We start from the raw sequence: 16925 nt of genomic DNA, 5'->3' as shown, positions 1-16925 counted from the left end.
CTAATTAAGGTTTGGAGTCTGTCTGATTGGTGTTAGAAAGGAAGATAACAAAAACATTTTGCTGAATCCAGGTCCTCGATATATCATGAGTTCTACAGATATATGTTTTTATATAAATATCACCAAAGAAGAGAATTCTGCTTTCAAGAAGCAAGAAAAGCATAGAAAAAAACATGAATCAAAATTATCTTATCATGGAGCTTCTAGGTTACCTGTACACAGTATAATAGCCAGCATGGGTAAGTAAAGAAAAGAAAAAGCCTCACAACATATTCAATGAATAGTGCATTTTAAAGCTTTTAACAGTGTATTCCTGAAATATTAAGAAATTAAAATAGTATACAGAAAGAAAAACATTAAACACTTGACCTTATATTTTCAAACATACAAACAAAATGGAATTTGGTTATATTTTTCTTTTACTTGACAATATGGAATTAAACTGCTTAGGAGTGTTATATACAAAAAGTAATAATAAAATGTATACAAAGCGAAACAACTGGGAAAATCCTATGGGTAATTTCTTTGCCATTCATAACTAGTAATTTGTAATAAACTTTCTTAAGCTTCTTTAAATACAAAAAATGCTCTTTCTTAACAAAAACCTGCAGGTTGTTGATGCATATAAATTTGGATTAATTATATAAGGTATGATTTTAAAAAGTTAATTAACAAGAAAATATGTATTACTGATCAGAAGAAATGCTACTTTGCAGGAAAATACTTCCTTGGGTATAGTTTAAATATTTATTACATTTAAATGTAATAAACACAGTCAGTTTATTATTCCTTTCAGTGTTTTGCTGTGTAGTCAGGTAATCCCCACTAAGTATGAGAATCTCAGTCAGATGTTTTGACAACCATACTGATAAAATGCTTTCACTACCTTTTCAGGGACAGTGGCTATCGATCTGCAAGACACAGGATGCTGCCCACCCAGCGCGCCCACGCTGGCTCTTCCCTCCGAGGGAGGCAAAGAGGGCAGGCGGCCCAGCATAGCACCTGTTTTGGAGGTTGCAGACTCGTCCTCACTTCAGACCTGTGACCTGCTAAGTGACCAGTCTGAAGATGAAACCATCCTATCAGATGATGAAGTCTCTGCAGGCTTAGAGTATGTTTATTCAATATAAGATAACATCATTTGAAAAGTTGATATTATGTAAATAATATCTAAATAGTATTTTTATCACCATTTTTCTAATACTCCATAGTTGTAAAGACAGGACTCTATTTGTAAGCAGGTAAGTACTTCTGTCCTAAGAACACAGGGGTTATGAGACCATTCAAACAGGCTTGCTCAACACTGGGGCTAGATGTCTGACTTCAAAATGTAGGGGTGACAAAAAAAGCAGTACGAGACACATTTAATACATCTAATTTAAAATATTTGTTAGCATGTTACTGAAAGTAATGATACATTACTCAGATAAAACCAGAAGATTCAATCCTGTAACTGCCATGCAGATAAGCAATTACATTTATTTGAATTACTGACTGGGATGTTAAAACTGAAAGATGCAATTAAGCCAGTGGCTCACCTAGCACAGTTTCCTATCTCCAGCAGTGGCAAGCACAAGAAGTCCCGGGGAAGATCACAAAGCTCCAATGAAAAAAAAATTGCAGTCATCATCTTACATCTCCAGACTGAAGTATATGGATTTATAAAGCCTCTTATTAGATACTAAGGCTACTTAGAAATTATATCTCATTAGCAAGCAGATTTCCTATTTAAAAATATTCTAACCATGTTGAAAGATTGTTTAAAAAGCAAGGAGGTAATGACCTCACTCGTTCTCAGTAAGTGTTTGAAAGAAAAATAGAGAAGGAAGAGCAAAAGTACCGCGATCATTTCTATTTTCTTTACTTCCTTTTTTTCTTTCCCTTCCTTAAAAGTTTCCAGCACATGCATTCAGAACACTGGGATGGCACACTATGATACATCAGCCCATTTCCAAATACTCCTATACAAAAAAAACCCCCAAGCACAATTGCTTTAGTCCACATAAGCAGAATAGCTTTCAGTAAATTCTGTTAACTATGTTTCAGTAATTTGCTACACTGAAAAATGTTTCTTCTATTCTTCTAGGTATGCGAAAGGCTATCCTCCTTACTCTCCATATATCGGAAGCTCTCCCACATTTTGTCATCTTCTGCATGAAAAAGTACCCTTCTGTTGTCTAAGACTAGATAAGGTAAATAGAGTTTGTGTTAGTGGACAAAACTGAAGTCTTAACTGGTCTCTTGCATTTGAACAGAGCACAGTTCTGGTTTCTACTTAGAGATCACTTTTTGTTCAGCACTTACTATAAGCTATAATATTTTCTCATCCTTATAAATCACCAAGTGTTTCTTGATGACTACTCGGGTCTGTATCAGGACATCTGATACAATTTTCTGTTTCTAATAGTAAAACCCTTTAACATCACAGCTATATCTGTTTATTCATATCCACCAAACTTGTTTTTTATTTTGGTTTTAGGGATGCCAACATAACTACTACGAGGATGCCAAAGCCTATGGATTTAAAAATAAATTGATTATAGTTGCAGCGGAAACTGCTGGAAACGGTTTATATAACTTTATTGTTCCACTCAGAGCTTATTACCGACCAAAGAAAGAACTAAACCCCATTGTATTACTCCTGGATAACCCGTAAGTAGATTGTTAGGTTTTATTGTGATACATTTGAAACTCACTTTACCGTTACATCCATAGATGATCACTCTTCGCGTTGCCAACTTAGCGTCAAAAACATTATGGCACATTTATCTTTGAGAAAAGTTAATGACTAAAAGAATACGTTCATTGTCATATAAAATTGACATTTTACTGACTGTAAGTAGCCATAGTGAATTTAAGTGTCCTTATTCTTCATGGCCAATGTTTCAGTTAAGTATTTCTTAAAAATACCAAAAATCATGTTAATATTACTGCTAAAATTAATAACTTCATAAACATAATAAAAAGCAAACTGTGTAACAGTTTCACAGCTACATGACAGTACTTTGAACAACACTAACCTGACTTAATACAAAGCCCTTAGTGGCCTGGACCACCAGCTAGGTATATTTTTAATAATTTCAGACTGTAAGTTAAATAGCTCCGTAAGCTGGTAGGACACATGTACTTTGTCTATGATTATGTAAATCATGCAAGAAAATTAAAACCTGCAATATTGTTACAACCATATCTGTCTGGAGATCACTGGAATTCTGAGCCTTTCTTGCATTAGCTGTTTAAAATTTCAGACTACTTCTTCTCTGGTAAGACTGATTCATTTTTTTTTTTTTTTTTGCAAGACTGATATTGCTCAAGTACTTAAAATCACAATTTAGAAGACACAAAAATGGAAGTTAGGAGAATTAGATCAAGGTATGACTCAAAAGTAATGACAGTAGAAGAAATGTCTTACAGGTTCTGACTTCCGGCTGACACTTCTTCCCCTTGCACATTTATATTCTTGTTTAAAAGATTTATTATACAAAGGCCTGCTGTGAAGTGTCCCACTTCTGCCTTAGACAGCTCTTTAGTGGAACTGTATACACCTGTGTTTGCAAAACAGAAGCTTTTTTTTTATATACATATTATGGCATAAAGTGAATTACACAAATTGTTAAAAGCTTTAGGTAGGCTAAAGGGCTTCTGATTTGTGACTTAAGATTAAAGATGTGAGCATACAGTGCCCTCTAGTGCTTGTTCTCTTTTCCAGCATAATGCCTAAGTTCACATAAAAGCTGTTGTGCTGTCTTACACCTAAACCCACTTTTTATTAGCATGAAATAAAAGATGTGGTTGCTACTTAAACTAATATTCTTAGTGTTGTATCCCTCTGGACAGCATTTGAAGTGACTCCCTGAAAGGCCAGCATTCATGGGACTGCAGAAGCTCACTGAAAAGCCAGCATGCTTTTCATACATGAATGAGGAGGAATTCAGGCTGCCATTCAAGTCAATTGGAATTTTGTAATTTACTTCATTGGACTTAGGAATTCAGCCACCTTTGATTCTCTGCCTTACTATATTCCTATTTTCTCTATTTAACAAGGCAAATTACTACACTACGCTTATTCTGATATCTACACATCACGTGTTTTAAGATTTCTGATGTTTCTTGGTATGAAAGAAGAGATGGTAAAATTTATTATTAAAGAAACAATGAAAAAAATACAGCATCTTAGTTTTCATATTCCCTTTTAAAAATAAGGTTTCATCTCAGATGGTCATATTGACTTGAATCAAGCTGTTGGCACAAAAACCAGATAATGATTTGGTTTCCACTTCACACTTTAATTAAAAATCCTCACTGCTTATTTCAGGTACCCCTACGTCATGCATGGGAGTGTAACCTGGTGGTGTGTTTTTTTAAATCAGTCATTCATTCTTATATTTGAAATTGTACTGTGCCATAAAATTGCTGATTCAATAAGTGCATTTGTTAGAATAAGCATGTGAATTCTGATCATTCTTTACGATCACAGCAAACTGTTGATTCACAGCTTTCTGCAAACCTACTTCCTGTTTAAAGTTATATTATATTGCCAAAATTTAAAAAGCTATTGTTTTAAAAAAACAGTTCATTGACATATTTTAGAAGAGATGCTGCTGTTATGATACTGTGTTTCGTTTTGTAATCCCATCTGCTGCTTAGGCCAGATATGCATTTTCTGGATGCAATCTGTTGGTTTCCAATGGTTTACTACATGGTGGGCTCTATCGACAAGTAGGTGAAATAACTGTTAGAAAACTTAACATTGTAGTGCTCAGTGGTTTGTTGTGTGCATCGTCATTGCATGTTTAAGTGTGTTGTATTTGAAGATGATCTTTTTGCATGCATGATTTGTGTTTGTGTGCTATAATTTGGGATAGTTTTACTTACAAGGATATCATTAGTGAACAGTGTGAGATGGGACACAGGTAAATAATTTAAAAAACATAAGATGAACACTTTTTTATATGCATTAATATGTTTCTACCAATTGCCAGATTATATCCCTAATTCTACTGTCACTAGAGAGTTTTAGCATCTGTTTTCATCGATGACAATACTTTAAAAAAATCTGTATTTATACTTATTCCCTGTGTTTTCCTAAATGTGTTTTAAAATCATGTACAATTAACATAAATTGATCACCTTTAGCTAAGAATTCCAATGTAAAATATGCAAAATTTCCTTTCTTATTTCATAAGTGCAGAATACATTCTCAATGTGCCACTTACTACCTTTATGTATATAACATATTTGTCATTTGATCATCTGGTATGAAATGTCATCATCTTAGAAAGTCGCCAAAGGAGTTATATTCTTCCATACCACTCCTTTTTGTTGGAAGAGAATGGCCTGCAGAAAAATAGCTTTACCAAAATTCATAGCTGTGATGAACTTCATCAAAATATGTCATCAAGTAGTAGATACATGTTCTACCGTCTTCAGGTATAAATTATTAGAGATCTATATCTGAAGAGATTTCACAGCTGTATAGACATCTATTCAGTATTAAGGAACCTATAGCAAGAGGTACGTAAAAAAATATAATTATACTACTCCTAAATTAGTATTTTAAAAATTTTCCAAAAATTAGTGGAATCTAACTGCTAAGAATAACTGTTGATCTTGTGAAACACTGAAATGCAGAAAATCTGGACATTTCAGAATATGCTACTTTCAGGGATCAACTGAAAGACAGAAAAAGGCAGAAACACACATTACTCAGAGAAAGCTGGGAGCTCTGCTTGTGCACAAAAGTTTGTAATGCATCATATAAAATGTAGCTTTTATTCTGGTGGTCAACCATTAGTGAAATTGCACAGTGAAAAAATAATTATATAATTGTTTTCGAATATGTATGGGATGTAAAATAAATACCACAAATCTCTAGAGTTTTCCTTACCCAAAATTTCAAAAAGAATTAATAGGTAAAGTTAGGAACATTAGAAGATCATTACTGAAAAGAAAAACTGTGTCAGAGCAATTAAGATATAATAAATATTACAGATTGCTAAATGAGAAGCAATTATAATGACAAAGCAGCTTTTCACCTTGGAAGTAAAGAGAACTATGCGAAACTTCAGTTTTCCAATTTCTCTTGGAATATACCCTTTCTTATTTTCACTTACTTAAAAGTTGCTAGCAGTCCTTATCATTACAGAAAAGTAATTTCTAAACTTTTGAAAAAGTGCTTGGTTTCTCTGGAAATTATTATTGTTAGAACAACTGAAAGATATCCTTCATTTTGGAAACAAAACTGTAAGGCATGATGAGAACTGTAACTCAGTTGCCTGTGTTTTCTGGTCAGGCTTCACAGGAAAGATTGTCCAGCAGTGTACAAAGTTTTACTGATGTACAGCTGCTCCTAACAGCACCGTGAGAACCCTCAACTCCTAGATTAACCTAAAAAAGGAAAGTTTTACATATCCTGGTAGAACACCTACTAGCATTTTGAAGCCAAAAAATAGTGATGGGAAAGAGCAACCCAGAGCATTTATTTGGATCTATTTATTGCCAGACATGACTGCAACGAAACAAGCTTTTGCAGCATGTAAGGACATACTGCCTTCCCAAGTAACTGTTAAAGGCTTATTTTCAAACACTGAAATAAATATATTATTTTAGCAACAGGAAAGGGACTATAACAACTCACTGAAGTGCAGTCTGTATGCCTTCAAGGAAGATAATTTTTCATTTTCTATTCTGTCAACCGAGATTATATACTTGATATAGATTATATTGGAAGTTGTGATATGTACATGGAGATGAAGGGAACTCAGCCTGTGATCTGCAAATTCCAGCCATCCCTAATCTTCTAAGTCTTCCATATTTAAGTTGCTTGTTTATTTCTCCCTCTTTCTCTTCACAAAAGCCTAGATGACTTATTAAGATGTGGGGTCACCTTTGCAGCTAATATGGTGGTGGTGGACAAAGAAAGTACAATGAGTGCTGAGGAAGACTACATGGCAGATGCTAAGACTATTGTAAATGTTCAGACACTCTTTAGGTAAGGCACTTTTGCAATCTATCTTATACATCATCGTTAATTGTGAAATACTTAATGCCTTTTTTCCTCAGGTAATTTTTTAAATTGCTTTATTCTATTTAAAGTTTTCCCATATGTGTCTTACATGGACAAACTTTTTCCCACCCTGCTTAGCAATACACTCAGAATCCTGCGGTATTCTCCTGATATCTCAGATGAAATTCTGTGCATCCCAAAACTGGATGATCATTTTAGAAGTTAGCTGTCAGGTTTGCAAGAAGGAAAACTGCTCCTGACTTAGGGCCAAAGATAGGTGAAAAAATAAATTTTTCCTCAGTCTTTTACAGTAATGCTAAAGCCAGTATTTAAAGCAGATCCTTTTGATGCTAAAAGGTAAACAGTGCATCACTATGAAGTTAGTAGAAAGTGTTCTCAGTTTTAATATTTAGTGTTGGAAAAACAAATAGGTTTTGGGCACACATATGTGACATTACATATGACAACACCACACTAAACACCATGAAAGTGTACCTGAATAGAGAGTGAAAAATGATCAGCCACGTAAAGAAAGAGGCTGGGAAGGCTGTGCTGTCAAGAAGAGCTAAAGACACAGATTTCCTGTTCATTTGAGAACCTCTCCTGATTAAAGCTTCACTTCATGTTGAATATCTTGATTCAACAAGTACCGAAAGATACATGTCCCTTTAAACTGTTAAATAAAAACTTCTTATTCACTTAAAAAAAAACCCAAAATGTAAAACAAGCCAACCCACACAAAATAAAATGTATTACATGAGGCTTAATTCTAGCACCCTGTTGTTCCTTCTAAAAAATTAAGACCTTCACTAGAAGATTCAGTTTCATTCAATATTGCTGCCCTTCTCTGTGTCAAGCCTTCCACGTAAGACTGGAGAGAGTTGCACAGTGTAAGTCTTTTGAATCTCTCCATGTTTTAGAAAACTGTGCTCATTAAAACAGAAGTATTTCCATGGAGAATCATAAAGGTTGGAAGGGACCTTAAAGATCATCAAGTTCCCACCCCACTGCCATGAGCAAGGTGTTTAAATGCAACTCTGTGTGAGTATGCATTTAAATGCTGTTAGCATTGCTGCTTGTGCTTAAAGGAAGCAAAATCTAGGTTGCATGAGAAACTTTAGTTCTGTCTTATTCTAACTTTGAGGTTTTGATTTTGTGCCCAGTTCTAGCGCAGGTGTGTTTCATAATCACACCTAAATTTAAGTTCCATTATAGTTTCTAAATTAATTTGTTCATCATTCAAGTCTACTCTTAACCATATTGTGCTAGGGCATCTCACTGAAGTGTTGACATATATCACTTAAATTTTTCAGAAATACATTTTACCCTCAAATGTAAAACAGAAAAAGTAGTTGAATATAAAAACCCTTAGAGTACCAGTTGATTTTTTTTCCATAGTTGTGTTCTTTTTTGTAAAACATTTTAAAAAAAGTAAAATCCTAGTAGTACAGTATGTACCATAGGTATCCAAGTAAAACTTATTATATAATAATTCAATTGACTTGCACAATAGTTACAACTAGATGGCAGCTTTAACTCATGTATAAGCTATATATCTGGCTCAGTATAATATTAAGACTGCATAGCATTTTTTACGAATATCAAAATAAATCAGAATATCTGTTTTTAAGACTTAACAACACTTCTTCAGAAAACTTTGTAAACTTTCAGAAGTAGTGTACTGTACATTTTTTTCTATTTTTTCCCTAGAACACATACAGTATTTTCACTGTTTGCTTGCAGTATGTGAAAGCTGTACAAATAAGTAAGCTTTAGGAAGAGGCATAAGGTGTTGACAGTTACCTGTTTTACAGAATAAACTACATTCATTGCAGCAAGATAGTTTTGTAAATGAACTTTGAAAATATGTTTAAAGGTTTTTTTGTTACTTAATGATAGCTAATAATGTCAGAAGTTAATGAAGAGGCTGGACATGGTGAAGAACAACAGCACTTAACACAAAATGTAGTGTTAAAGAAGGAATTTAAACCACTGCAGCTTTGCTAATGTATGCTGTTCTCAAACACGCCATTTCAATGAATAAGATTCCACTTAAGCCTTACCAAGTGAAATAATTCAGAAGATAGAGGCTAATCTAAACCTCACTGATTTGATTGAGTCAGATCAGCTGACCTCATTATGGGCTGTGGACAGGCCTGAAAAGGAGATGCAAAGTGCTACAGTACTGTTTGGCCTAGTTGCAAGTTCTCATATGCCTGTTCTGACATTGTTCCCTAACTTACATAAATTAAGTGTCTTGCTTTGCCAGAAGAGGGAGTGTCCCCCTGCCCTCCCTTAAAGGACAGATGCACTGTATGTAACAGGGTAATTAGCACCATTAAGGCTAGAAATTGTTCCATACCAATTAAAACTGTCACACAACCCTAGCTTATCTGACTTAGTTATAGTTAAAAGGAGTAAAGAAGCGTAACTCAAATGCTGTCCCACAGTCCCACTGGCTAAGAGAGGAAATCTTTAATCCTTTGGATAGGGAAGAAAAAGTTAGCGTAGTTCAAAAGTATCAGGAGAAATTGCTAGCCTTGGACTGTGTCTTAGACGTGCTTTTCACTTTTTAATACAAAATACAAAGCCAACCAGTGAGTCCCTATAGACAGTTATGAGGCCACCTCAGAAAAACAGTGGTTTTCCTGAGGAAATAGGTCTGTACTGGAAGGTGTGTTTCTATTTATTCCTGCTTTCTATTAATTAATTAATAAATTAATTATTAATTAATTCATGGTTTTACATGTTGGTGTTTAAGAGGCCCTGTTTTTAACTTTTTAGTAGCTAACTTCCTGAAGGCAGTTTAAATACTCCAAGAAGCCTATTGGCAGCATATAGATGATATGTCTAATGTTTGGCTGTCATCTAGCCGCTGGCACCAATTTATAGGTAAACAAAATGAGGTGTTAAAATGGCATTACATTACTGTTTTGGGTTATCTTTTCAGTTTATGAAAAAAATCTCGTTTGTCTGATTCCCAAATACCAGATCAACAGCAACCCATGTCTTCCATCAAGCTGAACAGGGCTTTCTCCCCCATGTCTAGTCCTTTATTTTATTTTTTTTTTACATTTTTTTTTACCAGAATGGGATAAAAAAGTAGAATCTTTGCACAGAAGTAGCCTACTCTGTTGCTGAAAGCTTGCAGTCAATATGCCTTACACCCAGGGCAAGAGGCCAGTCTGGCCCTGACTACTGGGAAAGTAATTCCCCCTAATTCTGGTAAAAGGCCCTCTACAGTAAAATATGAATTCTATCAACACCAGGTTTGAAACAGATTTCCTAATGTCAGTTTTTGGATCTTGGTGATAAATTAAACCCATCTAACAGAAACCTAGTAACTTACTTTTTTTTTCCATTAAGTTTTGAATATTTTTTCATTAGATCAGCTTTTAGTGTCCTGTTATTCGTAGCTCAGAATGCTGTATTGTTTCCAAATATGAATGCCTGTCCTTTAACAGAACGACATAACAAAATTTCCAGTCAGCAGAAGCTTAAGTAATTCCATACTACATGATACAGAATTAATGCAGAGAAAATTTATTCTCCTTCCTCAGAACTTCAATACATTTGTTAAGCTATTGAGTTAGTACAAGTTCATACCCACAAGTGTGATATTACCAGGATTTTTTTCAATTTGCACGAGCACTTCACAGGATTTTATAACACAGCATACAAGTGTACTGCCGTTGATCTTAAGGACGTGTTTAGCATGTATTTATGTATGTAGACTCATATCCCAAGTGCTTAATCTTTGACAGGACGTAAGTAGACTTTGTATCTTACGTATTTGTATACAAGTCTGACTGTAAGAGCTAAAAAGGTACCAAAATTTCTGAGCATGCAGCGCACAAATGGTCATCGTTACGAGATTCACACTCACCTAGGTTCCTAAGTCCATTTTTCCTTCTATGATCACATTAAATATTTGGTTTTTCTCCGGGCCATAACTGCTAACAGAACAGCTGGCATTCCATCATCGTAGGTTCAGAACGTTTGGGATCATGGGATTATTACCAGTCTATGTTTTGGCATCAGCAGACTTAAGAAAATGTATTGCAATAGTATGGCATTGACATGTACTGGCAGATAGCTTTGAATTACGTTTCCCCACCATTTAGGCTCTGCTTGAATTGCCATTTCAGGGAAGTTCCTCCCTACAAAAATGAGGGGAAAAAAACTAAAGAGTTACATTGGATTCCATCTGACATGAACTTCATAAAATCAGTTTTCAAGAAAACCACTTCAATTTTTATCTAAGTGAAACAGAAGGCACTTTAATGGCACCATTAGTAGTCCAGCTATCTATTGTCACATATAGATAAGTAATTTCAGGATCAGCAGAACATATTATAACTGCACATCTCATTTTCTGACACTGATCTGCAGAGGAAACACTCAAATAATAATCCAGGTTATCTTCTAAATTGTTTAGTATTTACACAGAATAAACGACAAATTTCTTTCTCATTCTTAGAGCCCTGAAGTCTGGGAGGGGCTCTTCAGTCTGCTTCATGAAAATCTGTGTAATTCAGGCAGATCAGTGTTACCTTTCTTCACTGTTTTTGATATTGGAAGCCTGAATGATTGTTAACTTATAAATATTTTATATATGTAAATATTTCAAAGTGAGAAGATAAGTATATATAAGCATACATTTCCTCAGCAGCTCCCAAGAAGTGTCAGTTTTCATCTGTGTTGCTCAGTCTGTGGACACAGATCATATAAACAGAATTCAAAAAAAAAAAAAAAGAAAGAAAAAGATCAAATGGAAAGAGTACATAAGCCAGTTCTAATAAACTGGCAGTTTACGTGCAAGCAGATACTAGGTGCACACTATAGTTTTCATTTTTTGTTTGCTATGGATTTGTGTAATTTTAGAAATTATTAAATAAAATCTCTGGTAATGAAATTGAATTATTCCTTTCTATCATTAAAATACTTTATAAGCTCAGCCTGAATGTATGTTTGCTGCTTTATGAATTCTACAGACAAGATTTTGTAGTTTCCTCTGCTATTGTACCAGCATTTCATGGTGCCAAAAGCCACCACAGGTTTCAGGCACTTCATTGAAAACATGGATATGAGCACAAGCGGCAGTGTTATGTAGAGCTTTACATTTATGAATTGTTACGATTAGAGGTATAACTGTTACATTCTTTTAAAATACAGGTTGTTCTCAAGCCTAAGCATTATCACAGAACTAACTCACCCAGCCAATATGAGATTCATGCAGTTCAGAGCCAAAGACTGCTATTCTCTTGCTCTATCCAAATTAGAAAAGGTAAGATTTACGTTACCCCACCACCAATTTAAATGTTGTGATCTTAACACTTTTATAACACTTTTTTATTTTGTAACAATGCTTTTAAAGCAAGTGGAAACAGCAAAATGATTTTGTAGTTGCAGAGCTAACGGAAAAAATTATTTATTCCAATTCATTTAAGAATGAAGTTTGATTTGAGTTCCATCACTTTACAATATAATGTTAGTCCACCAGCCCTCTGGACAAAGAGGGACCCACAATTTGCTCCAGGGCAATTGAATATTTTTGGATAACTGAATATTTAGCACTAATACGGTTTTTCCAGATGCTGCCACATGCAATTAATGTGGAAAATATTTTAACTGACTAAACGCTTAAAACATAAACAGCTTTTGTTATTATGAATTTTTATTCCAATTCACTTTAAAGGCCCTATAACTAGGTATTCCATATATATTTCCATGTATCTGTATGGGGTATTTGGTTACTGTGACGGTTTAAGAACAGCAACTGTTCTCTGTCAAAGGAAGTCCTAGTGAATATATGGATTGTAAGACTACTTAAAAGCTAAATAAGACCTTCGTATTCTATATATTCTAGTGCATGTGTTGGCATTTTGAAGTTGTGGAACAGGGAAGCTATACAGACCTAAGTTTTACTTAATTTGCGTGTCCAAAATAACATTGCTAAAACATTAGATGCAAGATATGAAGTAAAATTATGCATCTGTTTAACTTGGTAAATTCAAGGACAATCCTGTTTTTCGTAGATCTTCATTGGTGCTCTGACCGGCCTACCTCTGCGGTCCACAAAACTTACAGTATCACCTTCATGATCTTTCAGATATTTCACCGAGTTCAGATAATTCACTATTTACTGAATAATGTTCACTTAGTTAATTTATAATATGTGTAATGGAAAACAGTCTCTCCATACCAACTTATCTTCACTGGCCAGCTCCCAGTATCTTACATAAGAATCAAATTCTGCAAAAACTCAGCCTGTCTAGATGAGATAGCATAAGTACTAGAAATCAATCTTTTACTCAGTTGACTATCATACTTACATTTCAACCACAAGATGTAAATATGTGGGTGATATTTTGTGATCTGTTGACCTGTGCCTGAAATAGAACAAAATAAGCATATAAAATGGAAAACTGTGAGGAAGCTAGAGAAAAGTTGCTACACAGAGGAACAGTTTGCAGTGCGGGGCAAATCTTCATTTGGATTATGCCATTCCCAGTATGCATTAAGGTTGTAACTGTGGTTCCTCCATTTTAGCACTCCCTCCCTCAATGGTAACTTTAGGAAGAAAAACCTGGAACTGGCTGGAATCACACATTGCCAGCTTATTCAGCACAACCAGTGCCAAGAGCTGGATGGTGCCTTCAAATAACAGCTCCTTAGTGGACTGTAGCTGACAGCATTTTTTTTATTTTTAAAAACATATTCCCTTAATCCATACAGCTTAGTGATAAGGCAAGGTAAGAATAGTAACAGGTTTCCCAGTATGTGGTGTCTGCAGTTGCTTCTGGAGTACTCTGGAGTCTGTAACCTCTCTACTTCAGTGCAGTGACACCAGGATCTTTATCTCAGTTCTCTTTCTTGCTTTGTATAGACTCCATTTTTCCGGCAAATGTCCTGGCAATCATTAGAAATACAATGAATTCTTCCCTGTCTTTATTAATTTAATGTGCAAATGTAAAGTTATGAATATAGGTTGGAGGCTGAAGAGGTAATTAACTTCCCATCCAAAGTGTGCTATGCTGAAATAGAGGTAGATGAATTATATTAAAGAAAGTACATTTTCTTCACTGCTGTTGCAGTTGCCTGCTGTTGATATTTCCCACTCATTTCATCTTAATATTTGCAGGCAGCATTTTACAGGTGGTGCTGTAGTTCATTTGATTTTTCAGAACTCCCTCATGCAAAATGAAAGGCAGTTAAAAACTTGAGTGAAAATCATCTAATGCAGTCAAATGTACAATTGATTGTTATTTCTGCATTATGCACCTCATTTTCAGAAAGAATAAAAAAGTCAGGCAAGTTGCCTTCACGTAGCACATATGCAAAATTGACTTCAACATAATGGCTGCAGAAGATGGATACACCAATCAGAAGTCCATCTGCTGTTGCAGTTACAACTTTCCTCATTTTAGAGATAAATTAATTTGAACACCAAACTCAGCACTGACATAGGAAAAAGCAACAGCCTTTATACAGCAAAGTAAAAAACAAAACACACACAGTCTAAACTTAAAAATTATGTTCTCTATTTGTCTTTGATTAAAAAAAAAAAAAAAAAAAAAAAAAGAAAAAGCTAACTACTCCCTCTTTCTTGAAAGAAGGGGTTTAGAATGTCTTGGTTGAAACTAGATGATCTTTAAGGTCACTTCCAGCTCAAACCATTCAATGATTCTTGGATAAGAGTCACACTTTAGTTTTCTATTTTTTTTTTTTATTATTATTTTCCAAGTAATTATTGCATGTCTTAACCAAAGGGTAAAAATTCTAAACCTTTAAGTGGTTATTTTAAAATATGTGTAAACTTCTGTATCTTTTAGTCAAATCAATACTGTTATTTTGTATCATCCATGGGGATAAGTGCATGTTAGGTGATCAGATATCTGCCTGGGATGGCTGAGTATATTTGCAGTGATAATACACCAAGCCAGGCTACTTTTTTTACCTTAAATTAACAACAGGGCATACGGTCTCCATTTGTTTTCAATATTATTCAGGTTTTAAGCAGATCTGAAGTAACATTAAGTAAAAGCAAGCAGTAATGAGATATGCCTCATAAGAGGTAACAATCTCTTTTTTTTAATTGCTGCTGGTGTTATTTTACATGGATCTCAAATGATTTACATCAGCTACAGTTCTAAAACTGCAAAAATAGAATACACATTTGGTTGCTAAACTGAAGCAAGCCTTTAATAAGATATGGAATGAAACAACATAACAAATTTAAAATAAAGAGGGAAAATAAATTTCTAAGCTTCCATTTTAAAAGAAAACAAATAGAAACATCCCTATATATGTCATCAGATCTTTGGATAAGAACAAAATTATTCCCCAGATATTTCTTGCTTTATTCCACCTTTCTTGGCACAAAACCAGAATTTGCTGCAAATTTCTCTAAGCAGATGGAAGAATAAACATCATACTCATAGCCACCTCACAGCTTGTTCTCTATAATATATTGTATGTCTTGGATCTAAAAGGATTTAATGTAATGTGTGTTATTATATGCATGTAGTTTTAATATTGAAGTATTTGCTGTAAAACATCTTACGTTTTTTTTCATAATTCACAAACAATAGCAACTGAAGAAAAAAACCTCCTTTGTCTGCACTAAAAGAAAAGCGCTTGAGTATGAGATCAAATCACAAAGCAAATACATAAGTTCTTGTTTCTGTGGCTTACACCAGTGAGCACTAAGGTACACTTGTCTAGGTAGCAGTGTTCTTAGAACAATCAGACTGCTTTCTTCTTTAACTGTCTGATGCACATAACTTATTAGAAACTGCCTTTTGCTGATCAGCCATCAAAGCACTTGTGTATCTGGGTATGTCTGAGAGAGCATGAGTGTAAATCTATGTACACATTTCTCATGGAGAAGAAACTAATATAAGCAAGTAGTATTTGATCAGGAGGCACACTGTGACGTGTTTCCTCTGCAAGTGAGACATAATAAGAAAAAGGCTTAACTGTTTTTCTGCATCCCTTCCTCAGAAGCATCAAAGCAAGAAGTTTCTATCCCACTCCATGTCTGATCTCATCTCACATTCTCACTTTTACTGAAATACTGTTTCTTCCCTTTTGCATCAGATTCTATTCACGTGTCATGTTCCTGTTCCTAGTAGACTTTCTGGACCTGAATAAGAGTCCATTGTCAGCACCAAGAAATTGGAGGAGGAATAACAAGAGCTTTGCTCTAAGCACAGTTAAAACTCTCAAACATTTTTAAAATTATGTGGTAGAATACTGCCATGCAATTTGAGAAGTGATGATTGAAACAACATATGCATTAAACAAAATTTTTCAACAGGGAAAACTGTAAGTACTGAGAAAAGATGGTACATATTTGTAGAAAAAAAAACATATTCAGAGTGAAGGAATTTTACACTTTTGACCTATTTCAAGGTAATAGCAATTTGATCTTTTTATTTTGCTAACAGTATTTTCTCTTTTTTAATACCTTAAACAGAAAGAGCGGGAGAAAGGATCTAATCTGGCATTTATGTTTCGACTGCCTTTTGCTGCTGGCAGGGTTTTCAGCATCAGTATGTTGGACACACTGCTCTACCAGGTACTACAAACAATAATTTGACTTATCTTAACACAGACATGCATTGTTATCACTTATTTTATTGCACTTATGTTAGATGACCCTGTTTTCATAAGCATAGGCCATTAATACTCGTGTCTGGACCAGGAAGAATCAAAGGCAAAAGATAATGGAGCATGTTCCACGTGACAGTACTATCTCAGTTATGAACTCAAAAATCACTCTGCCCATGCACAAATTCTGATGTTAAACAATGTAATAACTGCTTGTGAACCTCTCCACAGTCAAATAAGTGGGATAGTTTTGATAAGGCCCACATAAAATACAGATTATACAGACTAATAATGTTTGTACTCT

At 34.6% G+C, this 16925-nt stretch overlaps 1 protein-coding gene across 1 annotated transcript in view; it reads left to right on the top strand.

Moving 5' to 3' along the window:
* The window catches only part of KCNT2 (potassium channel, subfamily T, member 2), a 90844-nt gene that overhangs the window by 61868 nt on the left and 12051 nt on the right, over positions 1 to 16925 (top strand). The window contains exons 16-23 of the mRNA XM_009999934.1: positions 10 to 239; positions 895 to 1111; positions 2087 to 2192; positions 2480 to 2652; positions 4648 to 4719; positions 6857 to 6991; positions 12182 to 12293; positions 16488 to 16589. Of these exons, the coding sequence (XP_009998236.1) occupies positions 10 to 239; positions 895 to 1111; positions 2087 to 2192; positions 2480 to 2652; positions 4648 to 4719; positions 6857 to 6991; positions 12182 to 12293; positions 16488 to 16589 (1147 nt within the window). The remainder of the gene's footprint in view (positions 1 to 9; positions 240 to 894; positions 1112 to 2086; positions 2193 to 2479; positions 2653 to 4647; positions 4720 to 6856; positions 6992 to 12181; positions 12294 to 16487; positions 16590 to 16925) is intronic.

Source organism: Chaetura pelagica, unplaced genomic scaffold (assembly GCF_000747805.2).
Source record: "Chaetura pelagica isolate M959 unplaced genomic scaffold, ChaPel_1.0 scaffold246, whole genome shotgun sequence".
NCBI classification, from domain to species: Eukaryota; Metazoa; Chordata; class Aves; order Apodiformes; family Apodidae; genus Chaetura; species Chaetura pelagica.
This window is presented reverse-complemented; position numbering and strand designations above follow the sequence as displayed.